The 25,178-nt window shown below is 38.4% G+C and overlaps 1 protein-coding gene across 1 annotated transcript in view; it reads left to right on the top strand.

Moving 5' to 3' along the window:
• The window catches only part of LOC149843646 (uncharacterized), a 78,105-nt gene extending 55,651 nt beyond the window's left edge, over positions 1 to 22,454 (top strand). The window contains exons 11-19 of the mRNA XM_089999990.1: positions 602 to 656; positions 760 to 884; positions 1,321 to 1,394; positions 5,024 to 5,073; positions 21,214 to 21,300; positions 21,409 to 21,459; positions 21,551 to 21,634; positions 21,917 to 21,967; positions 22,055 to 22,454. Coding sequence (XP_089856116.1) covers positions 602 to 656; positions 760 to 884; positions 1,321 to 1,394; positions 5,024 to 5,073; positions 21,214 to 21,300; positions 21,409 to 21,459; positions 21,551 to 21,634; positions 21,917 to 21,967; positions 22,055 to 22,138 — 661 coding nt within the window. The 3' untranslated portion in view covers positions 22,139 to 22,454. The remainder of the gene's footprint in view (positions 1 to 601; positions 657 to 759; positions 885 to 1,320; positions 1,395 to 5,023; positions 5,074 to 21,213; positions 21,301 to 21,408; positions 21,460 to 21,550; positions 21,635 to 21,916; positions 21,968 to 22,054) is intronic.
• The last annotated feature ends 2,724 nt before the right edge of the window (positions 22,455 to 25,178 follow it).

Below are 25,178 nucleotides of genomic sequence, written 5' to 3'. Positions count from 1 at the left end.
CACCCGCACCCGCACCCGCACCCGCACCCGCACCCGCACCCGCACCCGCACCCATGTGACATAGCTTAAAATGTGTCTCCATATTTACTGAGATTCATATTGAGCTGACAATGGAAGAACCTTGATGTTAGCAGCTTTTCTGGGGAGTGTTAGATATGTTGGAACAGAACCTTATCACTGAAAATGTGCATAATGTGGCTCTACCTGTGGATTGTGTTGGTTGTGCATATGGGAGAAGGTTTGGCACATCCAAGAGATGCTCATTTTATCATGGCTAAAATACTTGTGTGAAATTCTATGGAGCTAACATATTTTGTTAAGCTTAATAATAGATGTATCGTAACTGATCCTAGAACTCTGGAACCCCATGTGATATGCATTCTTTGTTATTTCTGAGAATTCTGATTATGATATCTAAAAGAATAAAATAGTTTATATGAGAATTGATTTATGTATTGAATGGGGAGTAGATAAGTCATTCGTGGCATTTTCTACACTTTATTAAAATCCCTTCAAGATTGCACACGTGTGTGTGTGGAAGTTCTTATTTGCATTTCTTCACGTTTGCTAAAATAAGCCCATTTTGTTGTCATTGGTTCAGGTATAAAACTGAGAACGGTCAAAAGCTTGAGCCATTGGAAGAAGTGACAGTTGAGGTACTTAGAATTTCATTGATGAAGCATCTATGTTTCTAGATACTTGTTCATTGTTTGAATGTTGTATGCCTAACATTTTTATTCAATTGAAACATCTTTTCAGGTTAATGAGGAGCATGTAGGCCTTGTCATGGAAGGTTTATCACATAGAAGGGCTGAAGTTATGGACATGGGTCCTGTTCCAGGCCATATTGGTCGGACAAGAATGTCTTTGTCATGCCCCTCAAGGTTCCCATCAACTTTTATTCTACATCTATTCCCTTTTTTGGCATTTAAATTATTTACTTCAAGAATTTCATCATTTTGATTTAGAAGCATTTTTTATTATCTCCAATATTGTAGGCTTGGATGATTTTTTCTTTCTTCCCTCCCATCCCTTATTTTGCAGTTCTTGAGGCACTTCAGTCTTGATGTTTTTGTTCCCAATATATTTGATATTTCATTTCAAGGAAGATGACATTGTTTCTGGTTGAATTCTTCAGGATTCTGGTTGGGTATACAAGCAATTTAGAAAATTTTACTATTTCAATGATTTCAGATATTTTAGGCCTTGAAGATCTTTCCTTGTTTTGTAGTTCTTGAACAATGTAATTTCCTCAGGTTAGTACTGATTCCTTTATACCTCATCCTGGAAGATGACACTGTTTCATGTTGAACTTTTCAGGGGTCTGGTTGGGTACAGAAGTGTCTTTAGTAGTGATACACATGGCACTGGATTCATGCATCGTGCTTTCCTGAGTATGTGTACTTGTCTTATCACCAATTTATCTTTTGTGGATGGCATCATATTTTCCAGATTACACATTTAAAAACGGGCTAGTATTTTGGTTTATAGTTCTTCTGTTCCTTTTATTATGCTCATATCAAGCGAATGAGATATTTCCATTATTTATAGATGTGATTTTTTTGTAGTTTTTTTCTTATTGTTTAGTGATCTCTTATGGTTCTTTTTTAATTCATGATTCTTATGATTCCTTTTCTTTTTTCATAGTTTGCTTTCTGAAGGACGGATTCATGCATCTTTAGATCCTTTTTTTAGGAATAAATCTGTTGTTTTGTTGCAGCCAAAGGGTAAACTGTATATTAAAATAGCTTGATGTGATTGCAGTTTAAGATTATCATAACATAGTTCTTTGTTGCACTAGCGTGATTGGCAGTATTTTCTTTGTTGCTGGCCATGGAGCTGGTTTTTGGTGTATTTGTTTCTGATTACCAGCCACTTATTAACTGAAACTTCTACACTTGATTCCGCTGCGAAAGTAGCGAGCATCTGTGCTTAAAATAGGGGCTACCAGAATAAATGAATAGGACAATGTGGTGAGAAGAGGGATATGCTACAAGCCTACAAAATATTAATCATCTACATCTGAATTGTAAAATATGTTCTATATCTGGTAGTTCTCTGAACATGAGACATCTTAGTCATTTGGATATCTTTTAAACTAATCCATTCTACCAACTGCCACAATATCTTTTAAACCTGGCTTGGTGACTCGGGCGAGTCACGGTTTTTATTTAATTTTATCAAAAATTAATAACAAACATATGTTTCATAAATACAGAAATGTTTTTTAAAGAGTATATTGATTTGAAATATGAATTTCTCACATATATATTACAGAAAAATATTTTAGTACCTTATACGATTTTTAAATATTTTTCTTTTTTCTTAAATATAAACAAAACATTTGATCATCTCAATATCATAATATCTTTTGATTGATGGGTGAATAGAACTTTTTATGGATACATTATATTTTATATAAGTTTTTCAATATTTTTTCCTAGTTAGAAGAAGCTAGCGTTGGTGCCTAGTGCACCATGCCTTGGTGATAGTACATTAGTACTCTTGTCATGTGTATGTGCAAAAAAATAGTCCCATATCGATGGGAAGGGGTAGAAGGCCCATCCAACATGTATTATAAATAGGCCTTCATCCACCCAAGTCTACACATCCTACTTTTGGTAAGGGCCTTAAATGTAGCATTGAAGGCTATGCCCTCAATTTACCATTTTTCCCATTTAAAAGTAAATGGTGATTTACTTTGTACTTTTGATTTTTTTTAAATTTATGGCTATGACTCAGCGGACTCAGCTGATTCAATGCTAAAACTCGTTGACTTGTTCGAGTTTTGGCCAACTTGGCCGAGTCAATAAAGGGACTCGGCTGAATTTGGTTTAAACTGAGTTCACCTAAATTCTTAACTCGGTTTGTTGCCGATACGAGTCAACTCGGACGAGTCACGAGTTGACTTACCAAGTTTTCCAACTATGCTTTTATTAACATGGACAACTTGATTGTTAAAACATGAGGTTATCTTTTATGGCTCTTCTATCTTTTTATTTCCTACTATTTTGTTGTACACTAAATTTCTTCTTCAGCCTAGTCACAAAAATAGAATGTGTTCTGATATTTTTCTTTATACCAATAAAGGAAAAATGTTCCCTTTATGGGAAAATAAATTGTTGCATTGGAGGAGACCTGGATAACTTGTTCTATGACCTTGATAACCAAGTATTGAAGTTAGATGAGTCAGACTTTGTATGTCAGGATATCATTATCTCTTCTTTGTTTTGTATTTACCTTTAGTGGAGTTTCTACTTTCTTGCAAGTACTGTTGCATATGTCTAGCGGGACATATGGCAATCTCTTTCTGAATAAGCCACCTTACTCCATGGAATCTTTATGAATATTTATCACCTCAAATAGTTGAAAGAAGATATCTTTGATGCACCTAATCTAGTCAATATCATCACATGTAACCATTATATTGCTTGTATAGAGACAATGTTTTTCAGTCATTAGATGATACTGAAACAAAGAATGCTGAATTACAATGACTGTTGAATTCATTAGAGATGGTTGACCTGCTTTTTTTCCCCCTTCCAAACCAAGTTGTTGAAGCTTACATGAGTCCACAAAGTGCACACACCAATTTGGTCATCTAATATGCCAAGAGGAAGTTCCACATATGCTGTTTCATTTAAATCTCTATTTGAGAGTGGATTCTATACATCCAACTTAATATGTGCCATTTGCTTTACTATTACAACTGCCAAAGGGACATAATATTGTCGCATTACCACATGAATGGAGGTTTTTGTGCAATCAACATTGTGTTGCTGATGACATTCTTTGGCCATTAGTGTCTCACACCTAATCATCCTTGGTCTTGACCTTATATACTCACGCAAAATTCCTGTTGTAAGATAATGCTTGGTAGTAAACCATGCCTATTTTGACTTCATTGGTTGAATTAGAAGTACCAAAAGCACACATCTCCCATCCTTTCAATAACTCAAAGTTCATTAGTCATAAGTTGCTGCCAACAGAAGATCTGAACCCTTTGGTACTTGACTCTGGGATGCAATTAATGTCACCTTCTTTGATATTTCTTATAATAACATACTGAGACACTGCTCCTTAATTCTTTAAGCCTATGTTTTATCCTCATTATCCTTCTTTTGGTCCTGTTCTCTGATGACCATATCTAAATTTATGAGCCATCACCCATGTGTTTGAGGATCGAACCTCTTTTGATAAAGAATATATGAAATTAGTGAGTGCATATTTATACACATAGAACATGATGTACGAGCATACAATAACTTTCAGTATACTTCCTGGTGAAGGTTTTCTGGTTAAGAACTTGTTATGGCGACAATATCATTTGTATAAGTGAAATAAATCATTTTTGTCTTAGTGGATAAAGGAAGATCAGTCCACGTGTATCTTTTATTTATTTTTTTTTTCATTCTTCTAAATGATATTTAAGACTGTTCTGTTGTATCTTCAGTATGCCTTATTTTGTAGCTTGACAGATCTCTTCTTTATTACAGAGCCAGTTGCTCGCAATGTTAGACTCTTTAAGAATTTGCGATGGATTAATGCCAGATAAAAAAGATTTCGGGCATAGTTTCCCCTGTGATGGTCCAGAATGAGGTGTACTTGTAATATATCGGTTTGGGACACATTTTATTTGGCTATAGGCATGCTATAACATGTGAAAATATCATTCAATTAGATGTTGGCGTTGCCTTTTTCCTGGTTCATGAAGACTTGAAATTTTTCTTGGTTTGTTGCATGTGTACTTGCACACACACTCAAGAAAGCTCACCAAGCATTATTTAGGAAATATAATTTACTGGATTTATAATCTGCTTCCATTAACATCAACTAGATGCTAGTATAAGGTGGCTATGTGCATTTTTTTAGCAGCATGATTACTATTTTTATGTTACATAAAGTTTCAGCTTTTGTTTTGTTCCTTTAGTGAGAGAAGACATGCATTTTACTGATTAACCAAACTAGTAATGGATATGGTATTAATTGGTTCTTACAACTTGTTGGCTCTGTGATGTTGCAGTGTATTCAAAATACAGAGGACCTCTTGGAAATGTCAGGAAAGGAGTGCTGGTATGTCTACTTGTGTTGTGATTCCAACATACTAGTCTAGCCTACCTTCAGTCTTGCAGATAATAACACCAAGATTTTCTACTTTCCACTTTTGCTAGTACAGATGCATTATATCCAACTCTGACCTTTTTTTATAATGGTGAAAATTGACTGTTTCCATTGTTAGGAGTGTTTCTTTGTTTATGTTAGAGTAAGCAATAATTTCACTTCTTTCTAGATTTCAGTCTATGTTTCTATGATCCATTGTTGCATAATATTATAGACATAACTATGAATACACTATCACCATGAAAATGGTGGTTCCATCTCACTTTGGTGATTAAGTCCAACCATCCACATCTCCCAACTCCTACCCATTTGGTTAATCATTGCATAAAGTATTTTAGTGATGCTTGCTTTATCTGAAATGATGCTAGACCTAAATGTTCGTAGCTTGTCCATGGCAGTTTGAGAAAATAAGCAAAGCTGGTTCCAACTTGAATAATCCATTTTTGTTCAAACGAGAACTAATGGTTTAAAACAAGGTTGCCAAACTAGGAAGCGGAAGCGGTAAACGATATGGGAAGCGGAAGCGAGAAGTGAGGCATTTTGAAATTTATAGGAAGCCGGAAGCGAACTATCAATTTGAAAGCGAAATATAAATAAAACATAAAGCAATATGGTAACTGAATAAGAATCGAACAAGAAGCAAATAAAACCTAAAATAAAATTGATTATTCTTATATTTCATGACTTTTCAGTAAAAGTTGAATTTTTTGTTAACATCTAACAATGATGGTTATCAATTTAGAGAAAATATATGAAAAGTGAGTGAAAGCATGAGAGAAAATACATGAAAAACTTGAAAAGAAACATGAGAAAAGCATATAGGAAACATATACCATGTGTGTGGAAAGCATAGAAGAAGCGTGGGGGAATCGAGATTCCCATGAAGTTTCGAAAGCTAGGAGTATCGTGCTTCCAAAGCGAGTTTTTGGGGAGCGCGCTTCCCACCTACATAAGAAGCTTCCGGTAACTCTGGTTTGAAGCAATATCATGGCCTTTATGCAGGGTAAACTCTCACCGCCAAAATTAGAAGAAAAATTTACAGATAAGTTGCTATTGTGATAAAGAGGGGCAAAACCTCTTCACGGATTCTAAACTGGAATATTTTGTCAAAAGGGATCAAGGTCCCCTTGTATAAGGTGGGGTAAATTTTGGTCATCAATGCAAAATTAGATTGATGGCCAGCATTACATCTCTGCTCTTATTGAGCTGATAAAAGGAGTATCAAATCTTGGAGCACTGTTGGTCATATTATACAATTGGAAGTTTCCATCAATGTGTCTTCTATTAAGTGGACAAAGTAGTATTTGTAAGAAGATGAAGTTTCCAATTGGATCTTCAAATGATACTCACAAAGGATCTCTCACACGAACCACGAAGGTTCATAAATAGTACACACTCACAAGAACCACTAGGGTTCATACAAAATACCAAAAAAAAAGGGTATGCAAAGCAAAGAGAAAAATATATTTCATTCAAGTGGGAGAACACCCACACAAAAGATGTATTACAAAGGGGAACATTCCCCATATGTATAGATTACAAATGGGAGGCCAAGAAAGGAGTCATTGAGCTTCCAACGACTCTAAATAGAGCCGTTGGAAGCCCAACGACTCTCTTAGTATACCTACTTTTTGACTTTAGTCAAAAAGTAGTGAGGTCCAAAAATGTCAAAAAAATAAATCTAACCTAACTACATTTATCCTAATCTAACTAGAATACATAACTAGACTAAAAAACAAAAGATTACATATGAGATTACATATTTTAACACTCCCCCTCAAACTTACGGTTGAATAACCAAAAGTTTGTTTAAGAGAAAGTGAAATCGAGGAGCAACGAGAGGTTTGGTAAAGAAATCTGTTAATTGATATTCTGAGAAAACATAGGGAAGATCAATGGTGCCATGTAGAAATTCCTCTCGCACGTAGTGACAATCCATCTCAATATGCTTGGTGCGTTCGTGGAATGTCCGGTTGCCGGCAATATAAATCGAACTTTTGTTGTCGCAGCATAGTTTTGATGCTCCTGTGCTTTCAATACTCATGTCATGATGCAAGCGCCGCAGCCAGACTATTTCCATAGTGTTTGTAGGCATTGTCCTGTATTCGGCTTCATTTGACGAGAGAGAAACTTTTTGTTGCTTCTTGCACCTCTATGAAATCAACGAATCACCTAAGAACACATAAAAACCAGTCGTTGAGTGTCGATCATTGGGGTCACCTCTTCAGTCTGCATCAATATAAGCAGTTAATTCTAAGGAAGAAGCAGACAAAAAAATTCTCTAAAAATAAAAGTTTTAATATATCTAATAATGCGTAAAACAACTCCCATATGAACAGTGGTAGGAGCATGCTGAAATTGACTTGCTGTGTGGACGACATGCACAATGTCGGGTCTTGTAATAGAGAGATAAGACAATGCCCCGACAAGTTGTCTGTAAGGTGTAGGATTTTCAAGTGGCTCTCCATCATCAATCTTCATTTTGATGTTCACCACTTCAGGAGTGTCAACCTGTTTTTCATCTGAAATACCAGACGTGTCAACAATGTCCCGAGCAAATTTAGACTGAGTTAGCAAATAGCTTCTAGAAGAATAAGCAACTTCTATACTAAGATTTTTTTTTAAGAAACCCAAATCACTCATTTCGAAATGTGTTTTGAGAATTTTTTTAATGTTGTCAACTCTCTGCTTATCACTTCTAGTGATCATCATGTCGTCTACATAGAGAAGAAGAATGATAATACCTGCATTGGAATTCTTAACAAACAAAGTTGTGTTAGTAAGAGAAGATTGAAAACAAAAATCAATTATAACTTGACTAAACTTATCATACCAAGCTTTTGGGGCTTTCTTAAGCCCATACAAAGCCTTATTTAATCGAAGAGCCTTTCCTTTTGAAATATTGATGCCAGGTGGTGGTTCCATATATACTTCTTCAGCTAGGTTTTCATTAAAAATGCATTTTTAACATCAATTTGATATATATGTCATTTCTTTGAAGACGCTAAAGCTATCAGAGTCCTAACTGTGGTCATTCTAGCAACTGGAGCAAAAGTTTATTCATAGTCTATTCCGTATTCTTGGGAATAGCCTTTGTCCACTAATCGGGCTTTAAACCTTTCAAGAGTGCCATCACTCTTAGTTTTCACTTTGTACACCCACCTAAAACCTATATGCTTTTTACCTAATGAAAGATCCTGAATAGTCCAAGTATTTGCCTTTTCTAAAGCTCTTAATTCTAGTGACATTACTTCGACCTATTCAGATTGTTCTTTTGCTTCATCATAGTTAGAGGGTTCTACGTAGGAGTGTATTAAAGCAATATAGACTTGATATTGTGGTGAAAAAGACTCGTATGACAAATTTTCGGGGAACTTTGGACACTATAGACGACTTCCTAATGGATACTTGTTCATGTCCTTTAGTATATTTTTCGAGAGTAGATGGTTTCTCTACGTTACCTCATCTAGAGTACTGAATACAATCTGGATGATCACTAAATGATTCTACATTCATCATATCAAGTTGTTCTTCTGGACTCTGATTTGAATCATCTTCATCAATTTTTGGAACTAGGTCCAACAAAAAAGAATATTCATCTATTACCTTAGAATTTACACTTTCAAAAAAACTTTCTTTTTCCAAGAAGGATACATCCCTTGAAAAGTATAGTTTTCTTGTTTTGGGATCAAAACATCTATAGCCTTTTTGATGACTTGCATATCCTAAAAAGGCACACGGAATAGCACGAGGAGAGAATTTGTCATTTTTGTTTGAAAGCACAAAACATTTGCACTAAAAAACTCTTAACCTAGAGTAATCTGGGATTTGTTTAAAAAGTTTTTAAACAGGAGATACATTATTTAATAAAGATGACATCCTGCTGATAAGGTAAAATGCAGTTAGAGTGGATTCAGCCCAAAAAACCTCTGGTACTTTATGTGTAATAAGTAAGGTTCTTGTAGTTTATATAATATGTCTGTGCTTTCTTTCTGCTAAACTATTTTGTTGAGGGGTATAAGGACATAATTTTTGATGTATGATACCATGTAAGTTTAAGTAATCTTTAAATTCTTTTGACAAAAATTCTCCCCTTGAATCAGTGCGAAAAATTGAAATGTCATTTTTGAATTGATTTTTAACTAGATGATGAAATATTTGAAAATGTGAAAAAACTTCAGATTTATATTTAAGAAAATAGATTCAAGTATATCTTGTGAAATCATCTACAAAAATTACATAATAAATAAAACCACCTTATGAGACAACAAGTGCGGGTCCCCAAACATCCGAATGTATTAGCTTTGGTCACGAAGACACAAAGGTTCTTTCTTGAAAAGGTAGTCTTTTCATATTTTCAAGAATACATTTTTCACATTTAAAGGTTTCAAAATTACAAAAAAATTTCATCTTTGAAAAAAACTGGAGCTTGGATACACTAGGATGTCTAAGTCTAAGTCAACCTTTTGAACATTACAACACAATGTCTTCTTAGGTATGTCCAAAAAATCCATGTAGTATAGTCCCCAATCAACTTCCCTAACTGGTGATCTTGCACTCGACATCCACGAGAGGAGAAGAAAACATTACATCCATGATCAGATAATTGTGAAAAGAGATAAAAGGTTTAGATTAAGTTTAGGAATAAGTCTAACTTGTGGAATGTAAAACCTTTTTGAGTTTTGAAGTTTTTTTTTTCAAAATTTTCTACAACAACAAACAACAACAACTACGCCTTCATCCCAAAACAATTGGGGTCGGCGATATGAACCAACAAAGAAAATCATTCTGGGTCTTCCACATGAATCCTTCTCCTCCAATCATTTCTATCCAATGCCATGTCCTCGGCTATGTCACATGGGTGCGGGTGCGGGTGCGGGTGCGACACGGGTGCGGCGCAATTTCAAAAATTTTGGACACGGGGACTCGGCTATATATATATTAAAATATATATATATATATATATATATATATATATATATATATATATATATATAAATAAGACTTGGTCAAAGTTATGCCCATTAGGGGACAGGTGATGAGTTGTGAAGGCATTCTGTACACTTTCTTCATACAAGAATAATTCACTTTTGGGCACTTTCTTCATACACTGTAATAATTCACTTTCTTCATACAGGAAAAAACCACAAACTTGAGTTGTGCCCATTCTATACTTAAAACTTGAAAGTGTACAGGTTTTTTAGTTGTGATGGGTTTTTTTCCTTACAGCTGTGGCCCAGAAAATTAAAAAAAAAAAATTCCAAAAAATGGACCAAAATGACCCTGGGTGCGTTGACCACACCCAGGGTCGGGTTGACCGAGTCCGAGCCGCACCCGTGTCGGTGCGTGTCGACGCGGGTGCGGCGACCTTGGAGCCGAGTCCGTGTGACATAGGTCCTCGGTGAGGTTCAAAGCATTCCTATCCTTTCTTATCATCTCCATCCAAGTCTTCCTAGGCCTACCCCGACCTCTTTTAACTAATATATTTTCCCATTTCTCCATCCTTCTAACTGGAGCATCATTAGGCCTTCGCCGAATATGTCCAAACCACCGTAAACGATTCTCTCTCATCTTATTTTCAATGGGTGCAACGCCTACCTTCTTACGTATCTCCTCGTTTCGAATCTTATCTTTTATTGTATTTCCACACATCCATCTAAGCATACACATCTCAGCTACACTCATTTTTTGAATATGATGTCTCTTGGCATCCCAACATTCCGTACCATATAATAAAGCGAGCCTAATAGTCGTCTTATAAAACTTTCCCTTCAACCGCAATGACATTCTACGATCGCACAACACTCCAGTTGCACTTTTCCATTTCATCCACCTAACCTTTATCCTATGATTTACATCTCCATCAATTTCTCCATACTTTTGAATGATAGATCCCAAATATTTGAAACAATCATCCACTGGTATTTCTTGCTCACCAAGCTTCACTACACTCCCATCACTACTTCGTTGCTTACTAAACCGACATTCTATATATTCTTATTTTCTTACTCTTACTCAACTTAAAACCTCTTTCTTCCAATGTCTGTCTCCATAATTCTAACTTAATTTCAAGGGATGTTCCATCAACATTAAATACATTTGACCCTTCTGAGCTATGATATTCAGATAACACATCAATGTTAGGAGTCATATGAAAAGAAGCACCGGAATCAAGAAGCTAAATAGTTTTACTAGGATCGGAGATGCCCATGGAAGAGACGGCGGCTCCAGCGGATGAAGATGCTCCTTTGAGCAATAGTTGAAGTGCTTTCACCAATTGTGATAAGAACATACTTCTGATGGATGATTCACTCGATTCTTGAGTAGGTTCGACAGAGGCAAACTTCTTTTCATATGGTTTCTTCAATTTTGGACAATAAGTTTTCACGTGTCACAGTTCACGGCAATAGTAACAAGTTACTTTCCTTTTCTCAAAATCATTTCTATGTTTCTCATCATTCATCCTCCCATGGTTTGGAGGTTTGTATGTGCGAACATGATTTTCCGGTCTAGATACGGTTAGAACCGAGTCATCATCACTCTTGATGATTCTACTTTTGAGCCTGCACACTTTCCAATGCACCGAAAAAGAATAGCTTGATAATAATGGCTCTGATACCATGTAAGAAGATGAAGTTCACAATCGGATTCAAATGATACTCACAAAGGATCTCTCACACGAACCACGAAGGTTCATACATAGTACACACTCACAATAACCACTAGGGTTTATACAAAATACCCAAAAAAAAAGGTATGCAAAACAAAGAGAAAAATATATTTCATTCAAGTGGGTGAACACCCACACAAAAGATGTATTACAAAGGGGAACGATCCCCATATTTATAGATTTCAAATGGGAGGCCAAGAAGGAAGTCGTTGGGCTCCTAACGGCTCTAAATAGAGCCGTTGGAAGTCCAACGACTCTCTTAGTACACCTAATTTTTGACTTTAGTCAAAAAGTAGCGAGGTTCAAAAATGTCAAAAAAATAAATCTAATAACTATATTTATCCTAATCTAACTAGAATACATAACTAGACTAAAAGACAAAAGGATTACATATTTTAACAATATTAAGCCTTCAGACACCATCAAACACTTGATGGTTGAAATGTGGGAAAGTGTTACTCATAGAAACCGTTGTTCTCATTCACGATCATCAGAAAAGATCACCAGAAAATATCACCCCTGCTTTATTTAAGCAGTTTAAGACATATTGAAGACTGCAAAGGTCATTGATTTCTGGAAAAGGTCAATCTATGTAGTGGAAATCCCTCACTAGGCACCGACTGGTCCGCCTAGTCGGTCAAACGTAAGTTAAACGCCTAGGCTTTGCAATTCCTAGGTGGATACCTTAAAAGATACCAATTTTGTCGTCTAGGCACCGACCTAGGCATGATGACAATTTAGTCATTTATTATTCTTATATATGTTATTTTTTTTGTATATATATAATTATATATACGTGTGTGTGTTTGTGTGATTTGTTATGTGAAATCATGAAAACATGCTTAGCTATATATATATATATATATATATATATATATATATACATAGAGAGAGAGAGAGAGAGAGATGAAAACCTAACAAATAGAAAACGTACCAACCCTACCCACTAAAAGTTTGTGTTTTTTTTGAAATTCTGACCTTACGGATGTGTTCAACATGGTTAATTTACTAGAAATTGACACTTGGATAATGCATTTTGGATGAAAAAAATGGTATTTGAAGCCTAAAAAATTTATGAAAATTGTAGACCGTTGATTTTTGAACCTTATAAAAACCTATCCATGCATTAGAATCAAATGGTCCAAGTATCAATTTCTAGTAAATCAATCATGATGAACACATTTGTAAGGTTAGAATTTTGAAAAAGCACCAAAAATTGACGGTCCCAAGCAGTCGGGTACCATCTAGTAGGGATGCAGTTGGGTGGCTTCCCACTATTCTATATATATGTGTGTGCATGCGCACTACCCTGCTTTTGGGATTTTTCCTGTGAAACATTGAAAGCATGCACAGTTAATTTTAATTGATTATGTTTTTTATATATGTGTGTGTTTGTTTCTAATGATTTTTTCTATAAAATCCTGAAAGCATGTTTAGTATTATGAATTATGTAATATGTTATTTATATATGTATGCGTTATTGAGCTTATGTGAAAGTTTGAAAGCATATTTTGTTGATTATACCGAATATGTTATGAATAATTGATATATATATATATATATATATATATATATATATATATATATATAAACACCTCGATATGGGATCTCGAGAGTCCAAGTCCGATTGGTATTACTTTTAAGAGAAAAAGCATACAGAGTTCACACAGAGAAAACATGACTAATTTTTTCTTTTTCTTTTTCTAATAACTCAATTTCTTTCATAAAGTTTATTATTCATGACATAAGAAAATAACAACTACATGAGTGTTCAATAACAAGAAAATAAAAACTAACAAGTATTCTGCTGCAAAGTCGGAGTAGCCGATCACGTCTTGCCTGTGTTAGTGTGCCTGAAACCTATAGTTGCAATTATATATGGGGTGAGTTTATAACTCAATAAAGAATAATTATAAGCAAATAATGACTTTAACTTACAACTGTAGTGGGCTCTAAGCCCTTAGTCTGAGTTTAGTTTTCGACACACCACACAAGGTTTGCATGTTTTAATCTTCTCCCTTAACTCTCTTTCACATACACCAAACTATAACACTAGGTTGGCTATACCGGTTATAGCCGTCTATAGGCGTAGCAATCCGGGTAGCAACCCGTGTAATGAAAACATCTTATTAGTAAAAGAATTAAACATATTTATGTATATTTGTGTACTTTTTTATATTTTAATTGGGATATCGACTAGTCCGACTATCCCACCAAGTCTTCGACTAGTATTTTTTAGGGGTCTATCGACTAGGCACCACGTAACCTTTTCACGAGCCTATTTTCTTCAATAGGCCATCACGACGCGACAATCCTTCCTTACCACTGCAAGCCTACTTATCGCTCGCTTGCCAGTTGTGGAAGCTTGTAATCAGAGTGCAAGAGAGCAAGGAGGGAGAAGAAATTCAATAACAAGAAGCAATCACAACGAGGGTGAACAAAAGGAAGCTCAACACATTTAATTCATTCACAATTTAGCCCGTAGGCCTCTTACAGTTCAAGTATACGGACTGCCTCTTCGGGGTATTGATTAACCTGAATTGGGCAGCTTACATCAGACTCAACGAAAGCAAAACAGACTCTAAACACAACTTTACAATGTAAGTCACAAGGGAACATGCTCCTCCCTTCAAAACATGCGCAGTCCTCGGCGCCATCTGTTTCATGGTAAGCCCTGACTTCAGTCGGGTAACAACTGTTCATCCGGAAAGCTGACTCCCACGTAGGTTTCGCTGTTTCCTCCCACTGCACTAGGTATTTCTTCGCTTCGCCCAAGTAATTGACCTTGTGGTGAAGGATTCGACTGAGGTATTTCTCGGCCCGTTGTGTTGTCGGGGCCCTCTGCATGATGGGAGCGCGTTATGACACCATACGTTCCAGATCTCTGTCATCTGTATGAAACTGTTTGAGATTGTACACGTGGAACATCGGGTGCACTTTGAAATCTGAGGGAAACTCCAGCTAGTACGCCAGTTTGCCCACCTTCTTTGTGATGGTGAATGGTCCTTTATACTTTCTGAGCAGTCTGCGGTGCCGCCCACGGAAGATGCCTGTGCGACCAGGATAAAGCTTCACAAACACTTGGTCCCTAACTTGGAACCCAGTGGGTCGACGATGCTTGTCCACCCACTTCTTCATTCTCTTTGCCACCTTGTGTAAGAATGCCTTCGCCAACTCATTCTGCTCGTGTCAGTCTCGAACAAACTAATAGGCGAAGGATGACCTTTTCTTTTCTTGCGCGGCAAGAGTGTGCGGGGTCAGTGACTGCTGCTCCGTGGTTATTTCAAACGGGCTGTGGCCTGAAGACTCGCTCTTCTATAGATTATAACAGAATTGTGCCACGTCAAGGAGCTTTACCCAATTTTTCCGATTGGCACTAACAAAGTGCCTAAGGTACTGCTCAAGTATCCCGTTGATGCGTTCTGTTTGCCCATTGGTCTACGGATGGAAGCTTGTTGAAAACAACAAATCAGAGTCAAGTAGCCGAAATACTTTATGCCAGAACTTGCCCGTGAAGTGAGCATCACGATCACTCACAATGTTCTTTGGTATGCCCCAGTGCTTCATCACATGCTTTACAAACAACTCTGCAGTCTTCTCTGTCAGGCACTCCTTAGAAGCTGGGATGAAGGTGACATATTTTGAGAAACGATCAACCACCACAAGGATGGAGCTGGTGCTATCTACCTTCAGCAGACTAACAATGAAGTCCATGGGGATGCTTTTCCAAGGATGTTCTGGAATCGGTAGAGGCTCAAGGAGACCGGCTGTCTTCTGGTTGGTTCCCTTGTCTTGCTGGCAGACGAAGCACGTTCGCACATACCTCTCCACGTAGTCTCTTATCTGTGACCAATAGTAGCCGTGCTCAAGGAGTGCTAAGGTCCGCTCTTGACCAGAATAGCCGGCCCATAATGTATCATGACACTCCTTAAGCAATTCTCGACGAAGGCTTCCCCACTGTGGCACGAAGATATGTCCTCCTTTTGTCACAAGGAGGTCGTCCTGTAGCCAAAATCGTCGAGTCCTTCTGCCTGCGCCAGAGAAACAAGGTGTTGCGTCTTCGGATTCTGTTGCGTACCTTTGCGGAAGCGGCTCAGCAAAGCGCCCTCCAAATGTACTTCGAAAGGTTCTGCACGCGCAACAGCCAGTTCAACTCTGCGGCTCAAGGCGTCCGCAACTGCATTGGTCTTTCCAACCTTGTACTCTAAGGCAAAGTCAAACTCAGCCAAAAACATCTGCCACCAAGCTCGCTTAGGCGCAAGCTTTTTCTGTGTCTGAAAATAGCTTGTGGCAACATTATCCATCTTGACGATGAACTGAGCACCCAGAAGGTAGTGCCGTCAAGTCCTGAGTTTATACACGATGACTGTCATCTCACGTTCATGCATCATGTAACGCCTCTTGCATCTTTTGGATTACGACTCTCATATGCGATCGGATGACCATCTTGCATAATAACTTCGTCGATGACAAAGTCTGAGGCATCTGTGTGGACCTTAAAGGGTCTCGAGTGTTCAGGCAGTCGCAACACTGACTCTCTCACTAAGGCTTTCTTCAAGTCGTCGAAGGCATCTTGGCATGCTCCTGTCCAGAGCCATACTCAATTCTTCTTTAACAGGTTAGTGAGGGGCGTAGCAATGATGGAGTAACCTTCAATGAATCGCCGATAGTAATTCGCCCAACTAAGGAATGACCGCAACTCCAGAACTTTGCTTGGCGGAACCCATTCCTGGATGACTCTTATCTTTTGCCCATCCATGCGCATCACACCACGCCCCATAACGTGGCCGAAGAAGCTGATCTCCTAACCGAAGGGACACTTCTCTTATTTAATACAGAGGTCATTCACCTTTAGCACCTAAAACACTGTTCGCAAGTGCCCAACATGTTTCTTTATGTTGTTGCTATAGATCACGATGTCATTCAAGTAGACTACCACGAACTTGTCTAAGTAAAGGTAGAAAATCTGATTCATTAGGATCGTGAACGTGGTTGGAGTATTCGTCAAACCGAATGACATTACTAAGAATTCGTAAGCACCATAGCGGGTGACGCAAGTTGTTTTTGGCTCATCGCCATCTGCAATCTTCACCTGTCAGTAACCCGATCTCAAGTCTAGCTTTGAAAAGACTCGGGCACTGCCCAATTGATCGAACAAGTCCGCTATTAGTGGCAATGGGTACTTGTTCTTTACCGTGACCTTGTTTAGTGCACCGTAATCCACACACAATCATTTGGAGCCGTCACGTTTCATCTGAAATAGGACTGGTGCGCCAAATGGGGCTTTTGATGGACGAACGATGCTTGCATCCGACATCTCGTCCAGTTGCCTGCGCAACTCTTTCAGCTCAGCTGGCCCCATGCGGTATGAAACCATTGCGGGAAGCTTCGCTCCCGGAGTCAACTCAATCTTATGGTCGACCTTACATCTTGGTGGAAGACGCCTCTGCAATTCCTGAGGCATCACCCTCCAAAACTGGCAACAGTGGGGCTATGGTCGGCGGCACTGCTGCTTGCACCTTCCCTTCTTCTGTGCGCACGACAACTAAGAATGTTTGCTCCCCACGCTTAACACCCTTCTTTAGTTGCATTGTCGATAACATTGAAGTCTTGCCTTTCTGAGTAAGGCACTGAACTGTGTGCGACAGGTTTGGCTCCATAATCGTCAACGAGTTAAACTTTGGTAACATCATCACATTCTGGCTGCACATAAACTCCATACCCAAAATCATCTTAGAATAGTCTAAGGGCACTGCAGAGAAGTTGGCTTTGTCGTCCCAACTCTCAATTTGGATAGCTACAACCCTTGCTTCACCAACGATAGGCTTGGCCTCAGAGTTCACTGTTTTGATGGTCTTCTGCTTTGGCCCGGGCTTCAAGCCCAACCGCTCCTCCTCTTCCCGCGAGACGAAATTGTGTGTGGCCCGGAGTCTACCACTGCTGAAGTAGACTTTCCATTAGTAATGATTTCTTGATACATGAGTTCCTTGCTGACCTGCATGTTTTCAGCTGTGTAACTTCTTGCTGTGTTAATCGATCGCATGTCCCCCATCCTTGGTTGCATGGTCTGAGTATCACTGCATTATGCCTGCGCTGCATTGGCTTGCCCATCATCCTTTACAAGACGTTTTGGACACTGCCTGGCGATATGCCTATCGCCACAGAACCAATAAGTAACAACTGCTCCCTTGCTGCTGTTATACTTCTTGAAGTTCTGTTTCTTATCAAATTGGTGGGATATCGACGCTTCACCTTTGTTGTTGCATCGCTCATCCTTCTTGCCTTCGTGGTCAGGCTTCTTCCCGACCTTGGTTGATGGAGTGAAGGGCTTACGCTGAGTGTAAGCTAAGCGCTCGGCTGTCACGTATGCATCTTCCAAAATACTGGGGTTGCTCCTTTCTACTTTGGATTGTGCCCATGACTCAAGTCCCACAATGAACCAGTTGAGCTTGTCCTCATCTGGCATGTTAGGCACCTCAAGCATAAGCTTCTGGAACGTTCTGACATAGTCTTGCAACAAACCAGTATGTTTAAGATCCGCCACCATCCTGTAAGCCTGTCTTTACGCATATTTTTGGCATGAAGTAGTTGCGCAATTCCATTTTGAAGTCATTAAAGGTGTTTATCACGCATTGACCCCTCTCTATGTCACTACGCTTTCGTCTCCACCAAGTGATAGCATCTTCATCCAATAAGACTGCTGCAACATTAATCCTGAGATCTTCAACTGTCACATTCTGAATATCCAAGTAGTATTCTACTTGGAACAAAAAGTTCTCAATGGCCTTGCTGTCGCGAGAACCATTGAACTTTGCTGGTCTTGGCACATCAATCCCTGATGGCTTCTCACCATTTTCCCCATTTAGGGTCAATGTTCGCTGCAATGTTCGGCTCTTCAACTGAAGCTCCCCTACTTAAGTCTGCAAGTCGGCCACTGTTGTCGTTAACGAAGTGACCTGTTCCATCAGTAAGATCACTTGCTCTTGCAGACTCACTGCCACATCATTGAGTCCACCGAATGATTCAATTGCGTGTGAAATGACTTCTTCGTGCGAAGTCACATCTTCCACCAGCTTGTTGACAGTTGCAGCCATCTGCTCTTGGCCTCGAGGTGAACCCATCTTCTCAGTTTCGGCAACTGTCTTGCCTTTGGTGTTATGCAAGTTTTGATAGGGCGTCACGATGTCTTGCTCACAAATCGTAGCCTGTCGGCGCGTCTGTTGACACCGACTCTGGAGTCTCTTCCCCAGCACGGGAACAGACTTTGGTACCACTTGTCACGGGCCTATTCTCTTCAATAGGTCAGCTCGGCACGACGGTCCTTCCTTACTGCCGCAAGCCTACTTATCGCTCGCATGTCAGCCACGGAAGCTTGTAATCAGAGTGCAAGAGAGCAAGAGATAAACGAGGGAGAAGAATTGCGATCACAAGAAGCAATCATAATGAGGGTGAACTAAAGAAAGCTCAACACATTTAATTCATTCACAATTTAGCCCGTAGGCCTCTTACAGTTCAAGTATACGGGCTGTGTAATGAAGTGGATTGAATCCGATACACATGCAAGAACACACTTTCAATCAAGTAAAAAATACTTGATTGAATCACAAAACCACCCACACAAGGGTCTACAAACTTGTTATTGCATAGAAGCACTCAAGAATGAGTTGAGAATACAAGGCCACAAAAGGCTAATTTATAATACAATGGAGTCAATAGGGTGTAGCTCCATATGGGGCTGCACCCAACGGTCATAAATATAACTGTTGGGGCAGCTCCAACAGCTATATGGAGTTGTCCCATCAAATCTAAAAAAGCCAAAAAGGTGAAAAAGGAAAAAGACAAAAATAAATACATGAAATAAAATGCAGAAATGCCTATTATAGAGAAAAGACCAAAATACCTCTAATGGGTATTTCGGTTAACAATAAACACATATATATACGTATATGTATATGTATATATACATATATATACACGTATATGTATATCTTAACAGGCTGCCCCTTCGGGGTATTGATTAACTTGAAGTGGGCAGCTTACATCAGACTCAACGAAAGCAAAACAGATTCTAAACACAACTTTACAATGTAAGTCACAAGGGAACAATTTTGGTTATGTATATTAATATATTTTGTGAAAGCATGTGTAATTTTGTACCTGTGTAATGAAAACTTCTTATTAGTAAAAGAATTAAACATATTTTTATGTATATTTTGTGTAATTTTTTATATTTTAATTGGGGTATCGACTAGTCCGACTATCCCACCTAGTCTTCTACTAGTATTTTTTAGGGTCTACCGAGGCACCCCGTAGCCCTTTTGACTACATAGAGGTCAATGGCCCAGAAATGCCCTATCTTTGTGAAGATGAAATATGGGCTATTAACCCCCCTACAACTGTCCTCCATCTAGATTGATAGCTGAAACTAAATCCAAGATGAACCTTTAGTAAAATAAAAAACTTTGGGCTATAGTAAGGGGGATAAACTATCTCCACTACTAACTTAAAGAGAGAAGACCCACAGGGTTTAAAAGCCCATGACTGAATGCTTAGGACTGAAAACCTAATATGCCATTTGACATGAAAGTAAGGACTAGAGTGTACACTTTTCTATTGTTTATGAAGGAAATCTGATTGGATTCTACCATGTCATCTGCGGTTAGTTCTGAAACTACCCTAACGTGTTACATGAAGAGGTCTAAGACCCAGGCAGTCATTCTGCCTCTCTTTTGTGTGTCCCAGCAATCCAAAGTCTCCATCACTTGCACATCTAAAAGAACGCTCCTTTCTTTGGCCATCTTCCTTTGTCTTGTACTTGGAGAATCAAAGGTTTGAATGCTGCCGTGGATTAAACTCAAACTCGTTTTTCTTTTTCTCATTTGCTGCTGCAGTAGGATTTGCAAAAAGGACAGGCATTGATAAGTGGTTCTCTAATATTATAGTTGAATAGAGAAGCCAAAAGGCATGAAAATTTCAATGAGACGAAATAAGAGGTTGAACCTGTCCACCACAAATAGGTTATGAATTGCTTTTATTCTTGCTCTGATATGATAAGACATCAGTTCAAAGGGTCTAGCATGTTCTTGAGATTTGTCTTTAAAAATCCATTGAAATTCACGAAAATCATAATTAACACATTAGTTACAAAAAAGCATCAACTAATTTCAAGATACGTTATTCAGTATTTAGACTTGTGTATTTGGCTTGCCTAGAAGCCTGTGGCTCGTGAAGAGTCCAGTTTAGGGAATAGCAGATTCTTACATGCATGTACCCAGTCTTCGTGGCAGCATTACATATTTCTTTGACACGATAACCTTCCTGTGTAAAGAATGTATCAGTCTTTCAATGTTTTTATACCGCATAAATTACCTCATTTTTTCTGAGGTATGGAACGTACTACAGATTTGTTTCCAATTCAACAGGTATCAGTGGGCAATGGAGCTATTACTGCACATGCACTCATGAGTTTAGAGGCTCGTGGAACTCTGTTTGTTACTCCTGGCACAGAGGTTTTCTTTCCTCATGACCCTGTCATCTTAAAGGAAATTGCATTCTTCTAACAAGTCCATGTCTGACAAACTAAATCCCTTGTTACTGACTATTGTCTGTTTACCCAGACTTATGAAGGGATGATTGTTGGTGAGCACTCACGGGACAGTGATCTTGATGTAAGGAACGAGAACATGTACCTTATTAGATAAATTAACCTGTGAACATCCACATGATCTGCCATAATTCTTTACATGGCTGTCAATGCAGATTAACCCTGTAAGAGCAAAGGAGTTAACTAATGTGCGTGCTGCTGGCAAGGATGAAAATGTGCGGTTGGCCCCTCCTCGCCTGGTATGTTGCTCATTCTTGTTGACATCTGTCTTAATCTTATTGATATTCTATCATACCCATCGTGATAAAAATTCATTGTGAGGATCCAACATGAGCGGAATACTGGCATTTGTAGTTCAAAATGATTCTTGCCAGTGCCTTCAACCTCAATCTGCAATGGAGTCTATATCAATAGTTTTTTTCCCAAAGTGGTTTCTTGTATTCCATGATACAGATCCATAGAGGTATGTGTTTTGACTATGTCTGCTTTCTTATTACTGTTCTTTGCAAATAATTATGCAGATGACTCTTGAAGAAGCTATCGGGTATGTTGCGGCTGATGAGCTCATTGAGGCAAGTTATCAACAGTTACTCTTGCTCTCTTTATTTTCATCTTTCAATTTTCATGCCAATTTGTGACCAAAGTTGTTTACGGAGCAGGTTACACCAAAAGCTATCCGCTTGAGGAAAAGATATCTTGACGCGAACAAGCGAAAAGCCATGCGAAATAAGCCCAAGGATTAGGAGCTTCTACAATTTTGAAACTCTCTATTTTGAGGTAATCAATCACTTGAGCCTAGTGTGACATTTTAGTTTGCTTGTAAGAAGGAATTTTGGGAAGAGTATTTCGGGAACCACATAATTTAAACAAAAGGCATCAATTTTTTTTGTAATTGTAAAATAGATTACCCTGTGGTGAGGGACAGTTGTAAGTTTAAACGGCACTGTTTTATTTTTCTTATTTTGTCAACAGCATGCATTTGCTGTTTTGAGTGATCTAAGCTGTAATAAAATAATAATAATAATATCAGTACAAATGATGCATTAACTGTTTGAGCCTGAGAATTTCTTTTGCCAAATCATTTATGTTTCTGATATAATTACCAACTTCCAGGTTTGCTTTATATTAAAAGTGAACAAAAACATTTTTTTTTGTTATTTTAGTTGCATTCCTTTTGTTTGGACTTTTTTTTGGACTAGGCCTAGGAAACCCCCCTCATCACCCACTGGTCTTTGTCAGGTCTCTCTAGTTGGTAAAACCCTTGAGATCCTTCTGTCTATGGGGAGTACACCCAGTTTCAACCTTGCAGCAAGGGGTACCCTTCATGGGTTTCATACTGTGGTCATCCTGTGTCAGGTGACAAACTGAGGTTGCCTCTTGCCAGGAAGGCAGAGCCCTTGTGGGCTTCTTTTGTTTGGATATGTTCAACAAGGTGGGTTTTGACTTGGTTGGTAAAACCCTTGATGCAGTCCTGCTCACTGATGAGTACACCCAGCTTCGACCTTGCCACAAGGGGAGCCACCTGTGAGTTTTGATGTTAGAGGTAAAGAAGTATAAATAGCATTGGGTTATATTCTGAAAAACAAGTTTAAAATAATCCTTAATTCAGGTTTATGGTGCATGCTGGATTTCATTTGGGATCTGGCACTTTTGGGGTGATGGAGGTTCAAAATCTTGTTTTTTCCCCTTTTTTTAATTTCTAAGAACCAATCTTATTCTTGTTTTATCTACCTAGAGGGAGGAAATTTTTGGCCGAGGGAACCTGGCTAGCGGGAAGCGTAAACGGGTCTGGTTGGGTCCAGCCTCATTTTGTGAATGGTTTGGGTCTGGTTCTAGGTGTAAATGTACTATTGGACCGTACAGTTCATTGGATCCTGTTCTTTGTTGGGTGGGGTGTAAAAGGTTACATTAGTATTTATTTGGGTTTTTGACCATTGGGGGTATATGATGTTTGAGGTGTCAACAGGCTCCGGTTTAATCAGTTTCAGGTCGGATTGGGTTCAGCTCTCTTTTCAACTTATGTGGACCTAAATCAAAATATAAATTTCTCTAAACTTATAATTCAACACAATTTTGTTGACATCGAATTGAATCAGCATTATTTTGATTGGATCTGGGGGTTGGCCAATTCAGCCCCATTCGGCTGTATTGAACCGAATCGGCTCGATACGGCCTGAATCGGTATATATATTCTACTTTTTTGAAATGAAAAAATCATTGTTTTAAATAACAGGCTTTTTTCTTTTTCTGAAAATCAATTCTGGCAACTTTGTTCTCACTCTCTCATTATAATTGGATGCCTGTTTGATTTTGGTGCCGCTACATTTGACTGATATCTGGATTTGATGGGTATCTGAATGTAAAGAAATAAAAAAGTAGATTTGGTATGAGCTTTTCATGATCCGAGTCTGAATTGAAATCCTCCGATTAGTTGGATCTGTTATTAACCACATCCGACTGCAATCCAAACCATTTATATTACTACCAATAAATTATCACGTAGGAAAGCTTGGCACTTAACCAGGCAAAATCTCATGTTGGGCCATTCCTGTCATTGAAACCAATTCCAAGGGCAGTCTGTAATGCTCTATCATTCTTCACGAAGGGAAACCATAAGCTACCTCATCTATGGTGTGCAAAATAAAAATTTTAGGCTATGTTTGGGAGACTTGAAATGGGGGTGAAAACACGGTTTTAGTGTGTTGCCAAATTATCGTTTTGGCACTGTGTGATGTTGAGAGATGGAGTTGCCAAAATCTTCACATGAAAGTTGTTGAAATGTGGTGTTGGGCATGCCAACACCGGTCTCAACTCATTGTTTCAGCAATGCCACTGCTCCCAAACAAGAAGAGAGTACAAGAGCATGGCGGAAACAGCAACACAACCTCCCATCCAACATTCCCAAACATAGCCTTAATCTCATGGAAAAAAGTAAAAAGTAAAAATTTAAATTGAAAGCATAAATAGTAGGTACATGGATCCGTACACTTTCTCATCAAAGGAAAGGGATCCCATCATTTGAAATAGGATGAGTTTCATCATACATTCAATCCTAGCCATCCAGCAGTTAGCTATTGATTGGATGGTTAGGATTGAATGTATGATGGAAACCATCTTATTTCAAATGATGAGATCCTTGTTCCTCATGAATGCCCTCAGTATACCCTACCTATTTCCAAAGTTGATTTTTTTTAGCTTTTACCCTGCCAATGTAATTAAAGGCCGAAGATAAAAATAAGTTGAAACCTCTCCTAGATCTTCGGGAGCATGTCGCATTTAATAAGGCTCACGTGACACTGTAAAACTATAAACAGTTGAACATTGCATGGTAATCATGCAAATACCAACCGGGGTTCCGCTGGTCTGGTAGGAGCAGCTAGTGCAGGTCACCTTGTATTTGGAACGTTGCAAGTTCAAATCCCAATGGTATTGTTGTATAACTGGTAAGGGTCTGCTTAACCCCAGCTTGCCTTTAAAAAAACATGGTAATCAATGCAAATCTTGGAAAGAAAAAAAAGCTCAAACAAATTTTTTTTTTTATTCTTTTTACCCTGATAAACTCTCTCTCTCACACACATACTTGAATAATAACATATCTACCGAACAAATAAAAAACAGCTTGTTCGCGCTCGGCTCATTTACCAGTGGATCCAGCTCAGACTTGGGCTCAGGTTTAGGTGAGCCAAGCCCGGGCTGGCACGTTTACAAAAATTCTCACTTGTTTAATGAACTGCGAACGCTGGGATTTGAACACCAAACTCCTCGTAAGCGAGCCATAAAAAC

The sequence above is a fragment of the Nuphar pumila genome, chromosome 3 (genome assembly GCF_984573655.1).
Source record: "Nuphar pumila chromosome 3, dmNupPumi1.hap1.1, whole genome shotgun sequence".
Classification (NCBI taxonomy): domain Eukaryota; kingdom Viridiplantae; phylum Streptophyta; class Magnoliopsida; order Nymphaeales; family Nymphaeaceae; genus Nuphar; species Nuphar pumila.
Note: the sequence above shows the minus strand (reverse complement) of the source record. Positions and strands in the feature narration are given on the sequence as shown.